Below are 14,137 nucleotides of genomic sequence, written 5' to 3' on the forward strand. Positions count from 1 at the left end.
TTAAGATCTAAGTATTCGGAGTTTTCTCTCTTGGGAGTTTTTCTTTTAGGGCTGATAATATCCTTCATCACTATCCAAAGCAAAGTACTTTGTTTGTTACCATCTCTTGCCCCCATTTCTGCTGGTAAAAAAATAGAACCACAAAGTGATGTCATGCCATATTGCTTTATTGTTTACTTATGACTAATCTTTTCCCTTCCTGCTTCAAAGCACCCAAAAGCCCTGGGACAACACGGAAGGATAATATAGGTAAAAACCCTTGTTTGTAGCTTCTTACCCTTGAAAATGCACCGTGAAATATAGACACTTGGAATATAAGTACATGGTTGCTTGTTCCTTTTCACTTTTGTTCTTTAAACTTAAATATGTGCTGTGACATCTTTGTTCTAGGACGCAATCAGCCTTCCCCTCAAGCAGGACCCCCAGGGCCAGCACCTGCTGGGTACAGTACAGCCAGACCGGTAAGTAAAACCCAGCCTGGGAGCCAGGGGGCTTTGATGCTAGGTCCCAGTGTTCCTGGTCGGTTTTGCTATTTTGGGGAAATCATGTGACCCTTTAAGACCTCAGTTTCCTCAACTCTAAGGTGAGGGAACTACAAAGTGCCTTTCAACTCGAACGGTGTTTTGACATACAGTAACCAAGCAAACCTTATTTGGGTAAAGGTGATTTTCTTAATTATGATAACTAAATAAAGATCTTAATGTGTCTAAGTATAGGAGCAGGTGGTTTACAAGGGTGCTTCAAAAATTCATGGAAAATGGAATTAAAAGCTAAGTTTATTTTAATATAAAAATTTTGAAATTGTAAATATGAGAGGTCTTCCAAAAGTTCATGGGAAATGCATATTATAAAAAACATGTGTGATTTCAAAGCATTTTTGCACCAAAATAAACTTTTTAAATATGGATATATAGTCATCCGTCAATTAAAGAGATTTTAACTAGATTTCAGAAAAAAAAATGGTGAAAGAGTCATTGCACTGGTTCTATAGGCGTGAAAAACAGGAGAGCAGATGGTGCTGCAGGCTTTCCCCGCCTTAGCAGTCTGTCATTTTCTGTGTGTTTATAATGTGTTCTCTCATATACAGAATTTTGTTCATTATTTACCTCAGTGAAAATATTCTCTGGCTACAGCAGGTAATCAAAAAGAGGAAGAGAAAGTGGAAACCAATACTTAGTGATGTAGACTGGCTATGTAGAGCCTGGGACTGCTAAGAGGCCCATAACCGAGGAGCAAAGAAGTGGGGACTTTACTATCCTTAGAAATTAAGATGGGGCTGGTGCCGTGGCTCACTTAGTTAATCCTCCGCCTGCGGCGCCGGCATCCCATATGGGCACTGGGTTCTAGTCCCGGTTGCTCCTCTTCCAGTCTAACTCTCTGCTGTGGCCCAGGAGGGCAGTGGAGGATGGCCCAAGTGCTTGGGCCCCTGCACCCACATGGGAGACCAGGAGGAAGCACCTGGCTCTTGGCTTCGGATTGGCGCAATGCTGGCCGTAGTGGCCATTTCTGGGGGTGAACCAATGGAAGGAAGACCTTTCTCTCTGTCTCTCTCTCTCACTGTCTATATAACTCTACCTGTTAAATAAAAAAAAAAAAAAAAAAAATTAAGGTGTTGAGAACTCAAACTACTTCTCAAGAAGATAGATTTTTCTTTTCTGTAATATTATATGAAAATGTCTTTAGAATATACTGAAAGATATTAACCACTCTCCATTTTCCAGGAGAGAGAAAAGCGCCCTTCACTCTGTACCGCATTTCCCACCAGAACTTCCTTCACTCTATCTAATTCTGTAAGAGCAGAGACGCAAAGTCAGGGTTTTTGTGAGTTTAAAATTTATATTAACTTTAGCCTAGAATAGCTATTGTAGACCGTTGAGCCTTTAGCAAATATATGAAGACAAAAATTATTTTTCACTGGTGTGTCTTCCAGTGTATTTAATTCAGAGTACTGGGTTAGTCATTGAAGAGCTTTACCTCTGTTCCTTAAAAAACATTTTTTCTGACAGTATGCTTTTTCTGAAACCTTAGTTCCCTGGGTATGTATCTCTCCACCTCCTCGTGGACTTTCAGATCATTCAGTGCCTTCTGAGAGCAACACTGCCAGTGGGGAAGAATCCTAACCCTGCAGCTAGCAAAGCCTTTGTTTAGATGCCAGTTCTAACTCCGTGGCCTTGCAAGGTGTATACGTTTCTTCATTTTTTATTATTAAAGTAGAGATGATAAAATAATACCCACCTCTGAAGGATATTTTGAAGATGAAATTAAAATACATATATAGTGCTTAATTAACACAGTGCCTGGCATACAATAAACAGTCAGAAATAAAAAGAGAAGGCTCAAAAATCTTTTAGTTGGGAACGAGGTGTGCGGTGTAGCGGTCAGTCTGCGCACTGGGACGCCCGTATCCCAACGTGAAGTGGCTGGGTTTCAGTCCTGCGGTGCTCCTGATCCCAGCCTCCTGCTAATGCACACCCTGAGAGCAGCAGGTGACAGCTCACGTAGTTTAGTTGCTGCCACCCAGCGGATCGGGTTTCCTGCTCCCAGCTTTGACCTCTCCCTTTCCTGGCTGTTGCAGGCATTTGGGAATAAACCAGTGGATGGGAGTCCTTTCTCTCTCTTTCTCCCTCTCTCTCTCTCTTTCTCTCTCCCTCCTTCCCTCCCTCCCTGCACCTCTCAAAGAAATAAAAAATAAATACGTGTATATGGCTATAGAGGAAGATGAAAATGACAAGATGGGGAATAATACCAGAGAAGAGAGTCAATGAGGTAGAAAAGCGGGTATTTTCACAAAATCTTAACTGTTAAAAATAAGCAACTGTTTCCGTGTTACCTTTCCCATCTTCAGACAATTCCTCCTCGTGCTGGAGTCATCAGTGCCCCCCAGAGCCATGCACGGGCTGCAGCTGGAAGATTGACTCCTGAAAGCCAAAGCAAGCCGTCAGAAGCCCCAAAAGGTAGGCAGTGCATTAGAAATACCAGACTTACTCTGATTTTCCCCATTCACTTTTCCTTTTCCCTTCTGTAATCTACCACCTTCTATAATTTATTCAAATAGGGATATGCGCCCCTTATGCTGCAAGAAGTGAGGCTACTTATTGGGGAAACATAGCAACCAAAAGTCTTTGTAATATTTCACTAAAAAAGGAAAAAGCATGGTTTTCTGGAATGTACGTGCCATCTGACAGTCATTGTCTTTTCAGGTTCCTCTCTCCTTCCAGAACCGCTGAAGCCACAGGCTGCCTCTCCTGTGCCCCCACCTGCTCAGAAGTTGCAGGAGCCTCTCATCCCTGTGGCAGCACCTATGCCTCCATCTGGCCCCCAGCCAAACTTGGAAGCCCCTCCACAGCCACCACCGCGGAGCAGGTCGTCCCACAGCTTGCCTTCAGACTCTTCGCCACAACTGCAGGTAAGTCTCACGAAGACAGTGTCTTCGATGCATATGGCATAGTCTTTGAACATACTTATTTTCATTATTAGTTTTTATAAGAAATAAATATGAGCTTTAATTTTTATTTTTTGCCTTTTGGTGTGAATAGCATTGTGAGATACAACTTCAGTAAATGACATCTCAAATGAGTCACGTAACGGATGCATGCTTTGGCTATTTGAGGGTTTTGGGGTCTCTTTAATTTTTATTTATTTTCATTTTTTATCTGAAAGATAAAAAGAGGAAGACAAAGAGAGATCTCTTATCTACCGGTTCACTCCCTAAATGCCCACATTTTGGGCTAGATCAGAGCCAGGAACCAGGAACTTAGTCCGAGTCTCCCATGTGGATGACACCAAAACCAAACCAAATATTTGCCTCCTAGAGTGTGCAACAGCAGGAAGCAGGATTGGAAGCCGAAGAGCCTCAAACTCAAACCCAGACATTCAGTATGGGTGTCTCATGTCCCAAGTGAAGTCTGTTTTATTTTTTTCCATTTGGAAGGCAAAAAGAGAGAGAGAGAAAGAGAAAAACAACAACCATCTGTAGGTTCATTCCCCAAATGGCCGCAACAGCTAGGGCTGGGTCAGGCTGAAACCAGCAGCCAGGAATGCCATCCAGGTCTCCCAGATGGGTGGCAAGCCCAAGCATTTGGCCACTTTTCACAGCTTTTCCAGGGGCATTAGCAGAGAGCTGGATGGGAAGTGGAGCCGCAGGGACTTCATTTGGCGCTCGTATGGGAGGCTGGTTTCCCAGGTGGTGGCTTAGCCTGCTGCACCTTCCATTCAAACATCCACTCCTAGGGTTTCTTTATAACTTTGGTTTAGATGGAAAATTCCCCAAGAGTGATCCTGCAGTCCCAGGTTGGAGACTGTCTGGACTGTAGGCCATGTAATGCCTGTGAAATCATTTGGCCTGGCCCTGCCAAGGCAACCACAGGTGGCACTCAAAATTCAATCTACAGCAGGTCCATTTTTAAGTTGATGATTTCATATGGTCCACAAATAATGTTATAAATATCCAAATGGCCCTTGGCAGAAAAGTCTCCCCACCCCTGCCCTAGGCCAGGGTTCTTGAGGACTTTCAAGTGGTTCCCAGCTTGTTTTCTTGTGATAATGTGAAAAGCTTATCTCTTTTTTTGTTTTATGCATACTTTACTTTGGATAGCTAATGAATTTGGATGAACAACAATAATGAATTTTTCTTATTGCTCACAGTAACAAATTAGTTTTTCTTTCAGTTCCTGGAAAGGCAGGTCAGACCAATTCCTGGACCACTGGCAATGTGGATAATTGCCAATAAACAGAATAAGCCTTTAATCCCGCTTCATGCAAGAAGTAGTTCTTTTCTATGCTGGAGGTGGCACTGTGGTTCCTTCGTTATTTTAAACAGTTGCAGTCATTACTGAATCAGTTAGGTGATTTGGGCTTGTACCATCAAAGTCATAAGTCCCATCATTAGAGTCTCACAGAAAACAGTATGATTGCCTTGGTGTATTGAAATCATGTGATCAGAGACTCCTGTTCTCCCACATGGGAAGACTCCTGGTGTATATGTAGACAAAGTGTTTTAATATAGGAATAATCATGTAAGTCAAATTGGTTTATTTGGATTCTGTTTTACTTAGTTTTGTTATATTTACATTCCAGTAAAAATGTTAAAGTAAAATTTATATTTAGTGATAAGTTCATTTTTTGGGTTGCCTAGCCATATATAAAGTGTTAGCTTGAAAATGCCATCAAGACTAAAGAAATGTGTGAAGTTTCAAAATTCTGCCTTTAAACTTTGGAAAGATCTAAAATACAGAAATACTACATACATACATACATGTTGGCGACATTCCATAAGCATATTCATAAGCAATAGTTTGTATTTATTTTTACAGATACAGGGAATGTTCAAGTAGAAAATATCAACATTCTAGATCCATCTAATGGAGGGTACAGCAACCCTATATATATATATATATATATTTAAGATGTATTTGTTTATTTGAAAGGCAAAGTTACAGAAAGGCAGAGGCAAAGACAGAAAGGTCTTCCATCCACTGGTTCACTCCCCAGATGGCTGCAACAGCCAAAGCTGCACCAATCCAAAACCAGGAGCCAGGAGCTTCTTGTGGGTCTCCTATGCGGGTAAAGGGCCCCAAAGACTTGGGCCATCTTCCATTGCTTTCCCAGGCCATAGCAGAGAGCTGGATTGGAAGTGGAGCAGCCAGGACTTGAACTGGTGCCCATATGGGATGCTGGCACTGCAGATGGTGGCTTTACCCACTATGCCACAGAACTGGCCTCAATCTTATAAATCATTTCTATTCTGATATGCAGTGCCAGAGCTCATACACATAACTGAGATTATCAAAACAGCATGAACCTAATTCAGGAGTTTCATATTAGTAGGCAGGAAACTCTAAAGTACTGAATATATTTAAAGATTGTGTCTCTCTAAATTGTCAAAATCAGTTTTGCTATTTAAAGGTAAGGTAAGCTTTAGGTTTTGGGGAACTATTTCTTGAAAATACTAGATTTGAAAAATACTACACAGTTATAGAAAGATTATGATTTCATTTTTGATCAGCAACAATAAGTTTTAGTTTCATACTTAAAATTTTATGTCTAATAAATTATCAGGTAAATTAATAATGATATCATTCTTCAGAAAGCTTGAGTAATATGCAAGACTCGATCTGGACCATTTTGCTAAAATGAATACTAATTTTCAGTGTGGTAATACTTTTACAAAATGGTGGCAGTTTGTACATTTTCTCTAATAATGATGTCCATAGGCCATCATCGTAAGGCTGTGTCTTAATCTGCTTGGGTTGCCATAAAAATACCATAGAGTCACTCAGTGACTTAAACAACAGAAACTCATTTTTCCTTAGTTTTGGAGGCCGAAAGTTTCAGATTGAGTCGCCCACGTGGTTAGGCTGGGGCTGGCTGACAGCCGCCTCACTGGTGCTCACGTGGCCACTCCTCCGTGTGTGTCTGAGGGAGACAGGGAGGGAGAAAGGAGATGGCACCCTCTCCTGTGCCTCTTCTAACAAGGGCACTGGTCCCATCAGGGGGCACCACCTTCGTGACACCTTTCAGCCCTGAGCACCTGCCACCTCTCAGAGGCCCTACCTCCAAATGCATTCGCCTTGAGGACTAGAGCTTCAGCATACGAATTCTGGGAGGGACACACACGTTCAGACCTTAAAAGGCTAGAATATTCTAGAACTCCCAAAACCCATTTGAACTGCCTGGTCATCAAACTCTGACGGAGTTAAAGTGTAGTTACTAATTCAACAGTTACAAAAGGAATTGTCTTTTGAGTTCATGTCACAACCTGCAAGTACTGATGCTCTTGGATTCTGTATGCAACGCGGATCTAAAAGTATTTGATGACTGAACTGTTAGGGTTGCTTGTTGGTCTCAGATTATCCTCCTAACTCTTTCCTTTAATGTCTGTGTTCCCTTTCTCGAAGCAGGAGCAACCATCAGGGTAACAGGTATCTGACTATTTATCAATCTTACATGTGCTTTTCATCTGTCTTAGCACATTAGATGTATGAATCTTTTGCTTCATACATCTAAGATTTCACCCATTTCTAAAACCACCTGTCTACCTTAATAAATTGTATTGTCATACCATAAAACTTGCTTTTTCTTTTTCTCAGCATTTTGGACTTTTAGGAGCCATTTTAGTTGTTCTTGCTAATGCTTTACCTTTTTTTTGCTTCATTTTATTATGAAAATTAACAAAACTAAAAAGTATAACTTCAAGAAGGTAAGGTTTAGGTAAATGGAAGCCTGTTTGCAAAACCAAATTGATTCTTGGTTTTAACAATGACAAAATTGCATAAACAAAAATTCATTATTACTATTTTTTAGATTCCCTTTGAAAAATATTTGTTCAGTAATTTTAGTGGCAGGATTCTTTGGTAAGGAAGAATTGATAGTTTAGAAAGATGAAAGTTAGTAAGGTCATTTAAAGATCCTCCCAACACCTTTGTCCATAAAAACACCATGAATTTTAATATTATCACCAGTTTGCTCAGATTATAAATTAATTCTAATGTAATGAATGATGATGTGGCTGTCATTGTAATTTCAAGTTTAATTAGGAAAGATCTTGCTTCTATCAAATTAACTTAATGGAGATAAAAAACTTCATAAATAAATATTTTTGAACATACAGCATTTATTTGGTTACTGTTCTGAACTGTGCAGAGCAGAAAGTTCTTCCTTCCTGCAGCATCCGTGTCATGGACTGCTCTGTCTGCCGTCGAGGAATTTGATCCCGGGTGTATCAGATGTTTCTGTCTTATTACATTGATTGTAAATAACCCAGAGATGAGTAGTAACGTAGTACAGTTTGATAATGTCCATAATACATTTTCCTCTCAAGTACATTTTCATATAATAGGTCTGCTTACCTTTAATACGTTTAGAATATAGTTCAAAGTCTGTGACATGTTTACCCTTAAATTTTGTACAAATTTATTTTCATATTAAGTTTGTAAAATGAAATGGATAGCTGCTTAAGTGAGTAACTTTCAGATATTTGTTTCATTCAGTTTTTCTGGAACATACTCTATAACTGAATGTTTGTTCGCGAGTGAGCAGCCTTCTGTGTTTCCAGGTGTAAGTCAGTCTCTCAGTACACAGCTCCAGTGGAATTGCTATCCTTTTTCTAATGGAATTTATAGAAATGTGGTTGCTTCCCTCAGCAGCCATCTCAGGACACTGGGTTAGTGCTCCATTTTCTAACACTGTAAGTCTTCAGCTGAAATGTTCCCTTCTCTAGTCTTTCTCTTTTTAAAAAAGAAAAACTGTTTATTTATTTATTTGAAAGAGTTGCGGAGCAAGGGAGAGACAGAGAGAAAGAAAAATCTTCCATCTACTGGTTCACTCCCCAGATGCGTTGCCATGCTGCAATGGCCTGAGCCGGGTGAGGCCGAAGCCAGGAGCCAGGAGCTTCACCCGGGTCTCTCATGTGGGTGCTGGGGCCCAAGCGCTCGGGCCATCCTCTGCTGCTTTCCCAGGCCACAGCAGAGAGCTGATCGGAAGTGGAGCAGCCAGGACTTGAACTGGCACTGTAGGCAGCAGCTTAACCCACTGTTCCACAGCACTGGCCCCTTCCTTATCCTTTCTAATCCTAAATTTTAAGTGTCCAAGTAATCTACCCTAGTTTTAGGAATTATAGCTTTTTTAAAAAAATTATTAATGAAACACTTGATGAGCTGACTTACTTCTGGGACTAGAACAGTGTGTGGCTTTGATCAGTCCTGTGACTGAGCTCTACCCACACCAGTTTCTTTGTGAACAAGGTACAAAGGGATTTAGGGACAGGGTATAAATTTTCTATGGCTGTAAAGTAATTCCGAACTTCTTCCTGTTGATAGCAATTCACAGCCAACTCTGACACTGTATTTTAATTTTAAAATTAATATACCAAGTAGAAAATGAGATTTTTCTCTTCCTGATTTTACTATTTTTATCCTGATTTCATTTTTTTAAAAGATTTATTTATTTGGAAGCACATCAGAGAAAGAGGGAGGGAAAGAAATATCTTCTACCCACTGGTTCGCTCCCCAAATTGCTGGAATAGTCAGGGCTGGGCCAGCCTGAAACTAGGATCCAGGGACTCTGTCTGGTCTCCCAGGTGGGTGGCAGGAGCTCGAGTACTTGGACCATCATCTGCTGCCTTCCCTGGCAGTCAGCAGGGAGCTGGACTAGAAGTGGAGTAGCCAGGACCGGAATCAGCAGTCCCATGTAGGATGCTAGCTTCTGGCCAGTGCCGCGGCTCACTAGGCTAGTCCTCTGCCTTGCGGTGCTGGCACACCGGGTTCTAGTCCTGGTCGGGGTGCTGGATTCTATCCCAGTTGCTCCTCTTCCAGGCCAGCTGTGCTGTGGCCCGGGAGTGCAGTGGAGGATGGCCCAAGTGCTTGGGCCCTGCACCCTTATGGGAGACCAGGAAAAGCACCTGGCTCCTGCCTTCAGATCAGCACAGTGCGCCGGCCACAGCGGCCATTGGAGGGTGAACCAACAGTAAAGGAAGACCTTTGTCTCTCTGTCTCTCTCTCACTGTCCACTCTGCCTGTGAAAAATAAAACAAAAACAAAAAATAAATAAATAAATAAAGGATGCTAGTTGCTTAAACTGGCTCCTCCCCTTGTTTTTTTTTTTGTTTGTTTGTTTTTGTTTTTGTTTTTTGTAAGATTTTATTTATTTGAGAGGCAGAGAGAAAGGTCTTCCATCCGCTGGTTCACTTCCCAAATGGCCACAATGGCCTGAGCTGGACCTATCCAAAGCCAGGAGCCAGGAGCTTCTTCCAGGTCTCCCTAGTGGGTGCAGGGGCCAAGCACTTGGGCCATCTTCCACTGCTTTCCCAGGTCACAAGCAGAGAGCTGGATCTGAAGAGGAGCAGCCAAGACAGGCATCAGCACCCATATGGGACGCCAGTGCCGCAGGCAGAGGCTTAGCCCAGTACGCCACAGCACTGGCCCTCTCCCCTGGTTTTAAATAATTGTTTCATTAATTAGTAGCATTTCTATTTAGGAATATTTTGACAAGGAAGCTCAATTAAGAAAAGTAGTCACACTATTTACAGTTTATTTTGCAAAGGAGAACTTATGTTAAAAGGCAAAGAACTTCAAAGATTTATCTAAATAGAAAAGGAAAGTATAATCTTTAGCTTATGAATATAAATATGCTAATAAAATTGAACTTGAATAATATTAATGTTAAATGACAGTCTATTTTAAAAACAGTGAAACCACATCATCATCATTAGATGAGTGTTTGAAGTTTACTTTTAGATAATTTAGTATAAGTTTTGAATATGGGTTTCTAAAGTCCATGTTACAATTTGATAGAACTGGGTAGGAACAAATTGGCTAATTCTGTATATTTATGTTTTTACTATTTCAAAATTTGCGTGGATGAAGTTCTATCTTATTTGGAAGGATTAAAAATGGATTGAATAGAAAGATTTCTTTAGTAAGGAGTTTTCGGAGACTACTGTTCTGTTTCATCTTATATTTTAAATGACCAGAGTATCAGACTACTCAAAGCGGTTTTGCAGTTTCTAAATTTGTATCCTTGCCCCACAAGAAGAATAATTGAGACAGGGGAAATAGGAGGTAGAATAAAAGTAAACTGAATATTCAGTATCGTCTCTGTCTCTCTATTCCAGATAAAAACAAATGGAGTCTCTGGTGTGAGACAAGACTCTACATTAAAGAGTGACCCATTTGAAGATCTGTCATTTAATCTGCTTGCTGTATCAAAGGCTCAGCTCTGTGTTCAAACATCACCTGTTCTAACCACAAACCCAAAGAGGTTGATTCAGTTGCCTTCTGCAACACAAAGTACTGTTAATACTGTGGGTTCTGTAAGTTGCATGCCGACGATGCCTCCAATTCCAGCCCGGAGTAAATCCCAGGAAAATATGCGGAGTTCTCCAAACCCATTTATTACCAGCTTGACCAGCACAAACCCCTTCACTGACAGAACTGCTGCCCCTGGAAACCCCTTTAGAGCCCACTCTCTGGAGTCAGAGGCGTCGCCATGGTTCTCGAAGGAAGAGCCTGTTCCCAACAATCCTTTCCCGCCTCTGATGCCTCTCGGTCATAACACAAGCAGTCCTTCCTCTTCACGTGACGGCTTCAAGGACAGCTTTGATCTGCAGGGCCAGTCTACAGGAAAAATGAACAACCCGAAAGAGTGGGTGACCTTTGAGGACGACGACGACTTTGGGGTGGCAGGGAAGTCGGAGTCAGCTTGTTACACAGCCTCCCTGGGTCATCAGCCAGGTTGGTTTTCTGGCCCCGGCGTGACAACTGACCACCAAAACAAAGGTACAGATGTTTCTTTTTGTGTCTTACCATCGAGAAGGCCACCTCCACCTCCTGTCCCACCGCTCCAACCCAGCACCAACCCTCCGGCGGATCCTTTCACAGCCTTGGCGTCTAAGGCGTCTCCCACACTAGACTTCACGGAAAGATAACGTTCTACACTAGGAGACAGTCGTCATTCAGTTTTGGCAGGGGAAAGCCAAAAGAATTGGGCATTAGTTACTATTGCGTGCAATAAGTGATTGTTAAGTGCACTGATATCTTTATGATATACCACTATTTGATATGTACAAAGTTGGAATATGTGTATATTGGACGTAAGGAAAAGAATCCTTCTAACTGGAGTTTTGGTGTGTTGCTCTCCAGGTGACCAGGAGACAGTAGTAGCCATAAAAAGTGCTTAAAACTACTTTAGAAAATAGTCCGTGTTCAGAAATTCTTTGTCGGTCTTCTCGGAAGCAGCTCAGAAATCCCACACAACTTTGCTGACCTTACTGCCGGTGCTGTCAGGCTTGCTGCCAGTTGGCATTTATGAGATTCTACCACAGAGCTGCCAGCTCCCTAAAGTTCTAACCAGGTCCCTTTCTCGATGTCTTATCGCCAGAAAGATGGCCACAAGTGTAATTTGAATGTTTCCTTGATTTCTAAAATTGGAATAATCCCACCGTAGAGCAGGAGTTGTCTGCTGTTCCCCACCTTCCCTTCCGAATACACACACCCTTGTTACTTTACACTCTAGCCCTTCCCTGGGAGGAGGTTCTTGGAGCTGGCAGCAGCGTACATTGTGGTCACTGTCAGACGGACAGATGGTCTAGCTCTTAAAACAGCACTAGGGCCTAAAATGCAGGGAAGGCACACATCACCAAGTTCAAGGGGAAGCGTTGGAGATAACGCACTGCCTTCCTGCACTGCAGTGTGCGTCGCCCGTTCCCCTCCCGCACTTTTCTGTTGCCGTGTTTGCTCTGGGACAAGCAGCTGTCCTGAGTGCTATGAATTGGGGATGTACCGTCCATGCTTTCTCCCTCCATGAAGAGGCTACATAACACATCTATGTCCAGTGCTGCTTTATGTTCTTGGAGGCTGTACCTCAAACTAGCTGTGGATTTTGTCTCCTGCACTGCCAGTATGCAGTTGGTTCTGCTTTTGTTAATTTTATGAAGACGTATACAGAATTTTTACAGAATGTAGTATTTTGATATCATTAAGTAAACCAATCAGAGAACTCCTTGAGCAATAGTTTTCTTGTCATTTTAAGTTTAAAATCATCTTTACCCATATGTTAATGTTCCTTTTCTATGAAGAGCTGTACATGTCCACCTAAATTTCTGTGTCCGCATTAAACCTCTAAAGATGTGTGTGTGGAGAATATTGAAAAGTTCATGGTTAGGAATACTTATAATGTAAAAGCACAGCAAACTGCATTGCACTTCTGATCTAAAGCAGATCTGCTAGGAAAAGGCGCTTTTCTAAATGCTCAAATGTTATCAAAATACTATATTTATAGAATTCTCTCTCTGCTAACAGCCAGGATTTGCTGTTAGAAACAACTCTTGGGAATTAATATTGTGCTTTATGGGGGCTCTAATCATTTCAGCAGTAGTATCTTTTAAACAGTATTACCATAAGCAGTGTGCTTCAAAATGTGAATTAACTTGTTTGAAACTGTGGCTTTAACATCTGTGTGATTAGTGTATATGGTATTTGCTCTCCATTATCAAGATAATTCATTGTTAGGTAAACGTGGCTAGTAGGGAGTGCAGTTCTGTGAGCAGTGTTTCCTATTGACTATCAGCCGCCGTCTCGGTCACACATAGCAGCAGCAGCAGCTCCGCCTTGTTCAGGAAAAGTAGATTTGGCAAGTTGCTGAAAATGCACAAAGTTAGGAAAGTTAAAAGTATGCTGCAAATAACTAGTCATTATTCTGTGTATTATTAAATATTTACCAGTTCTGTTAAAAGCAGAGCAGAAATTAGACACTGAGGATCTCTGTGAATTCTTTGTTCTCTGTAGTAGATTGCTGTTTATATGTATGTAAGAATTTTATTGCTTCTGTGGCATACGATATTTATAACTGTATACTTTATAGAAGTACAGTATTAAAGTCAATGGTATACAGACATTCTGTACATATCCTGTGCAATGTGCTGTCACATGAAATAAATACACCTGTATTTACCATGCTGACCACTTTGCTCAAAAGGGACGAGTTTTTCTCATTTTCCTTGTGCTTACAGAAGTTTACTGGCATTTGGGGAAAATAGATCAATTCTTACTGGTAAACCAGTATTTTATTTTTTAAAAGACTTTTATTTATTTAAAAGGCAGAGTTGGGGGGGGGGTAGGGATGGAGGGGGATGTATCTTCCATCTGCCAACCAGGTATTTTAATTCAAGATCTTATTTTCCTTGATTATATTGCTCCAAATTCTGCTTACTCTGAAAATAAGCCAGAGATTTCCTGCACTCTCTCATCATCACGAAGCAGCCCATGCACTCAGCCCATGAGAGGCCCTCATTCAAACTCTTGTTGACTTGACAACAACACACGCAGCGTGAATGAGGATGCTCTGACCCACAGAGAAACGGTGAGGATGGGGGGACAGGGAGAGGGGGGCCGTGGACACAAACAGCCAGAAAGACTGGCTAAAAAGAGCCACAGTCAGAGACCAGGCCCAGTTAGCAGTTCTTAGCAGTATTGTCTTTTTTCAATGTAATCCTCTATGATTGATATTCAAAACAATTACCTAAATTCTTAAATAGCTGAATGAACAGGTTCATTAACCTTTAAGTTACAGAGACAGAATAATAGGCTTTTCAAAAGCATTTCGTGATAATTGTGGAATGACATGTAATTGTAAGAAATGATAC

At 41.4% G+C, this 14,137-nt stretch overlaps 1 protein-coding gene across 38 annotated transcripts in view; it reads left to right on the top strand.

Moving 5' to 3' along the window:
• SYNJ1 (synaptojanin 1) overlaps positions 1 to 13,454 on the top strand; it is a 105,248-nt gene extending 91,794 nt beyond the window's left edge. For 15 of the 38 annotated variants that reach the window (XM_089330287.1, XM_089330292.1, XM_089330289.1 and 12 more), the window contains 5 exons: positions 211 to 249; positions 391 to 461; positions 2,846 to 2,954; positions 3,201 to 3,406; positions 10,610 to 13,454. In XM_089330287.1, coding sequence (XP_089186413.1) covers positions 211 to 249; positions 391 to 461; positions 2,846 to 2,954; positions 3,201 to 3,406; positions 10,610 to 11,422 — 1,238 coding nt within the window. In that variant the 3' untranslated portion in view covers positions 11,423 to 13,454. 38 annotated transcript variants of the gene reach the window in all.
• Positions 13,455 to 14,137: the final 683 nt, after the last annotated feature.

The sequence above is a fragment of the Oryctolagus cuniculus genome, chromosome 4 (genome assembly GCF_051225735.1).
Source record: "Oryctolagus cuniculus isolate XC-2025 breed Fujian yellow rabbit chromosome 4, ASM5122573v1, whole genome shotgun sequence".
Lineage (NCBI taxonomy): Eukaryota > Metazoa > Chordata > Mammalia > Lagomorpha > Leporidae > Oryctolagus > Oryctolagus cuniculus.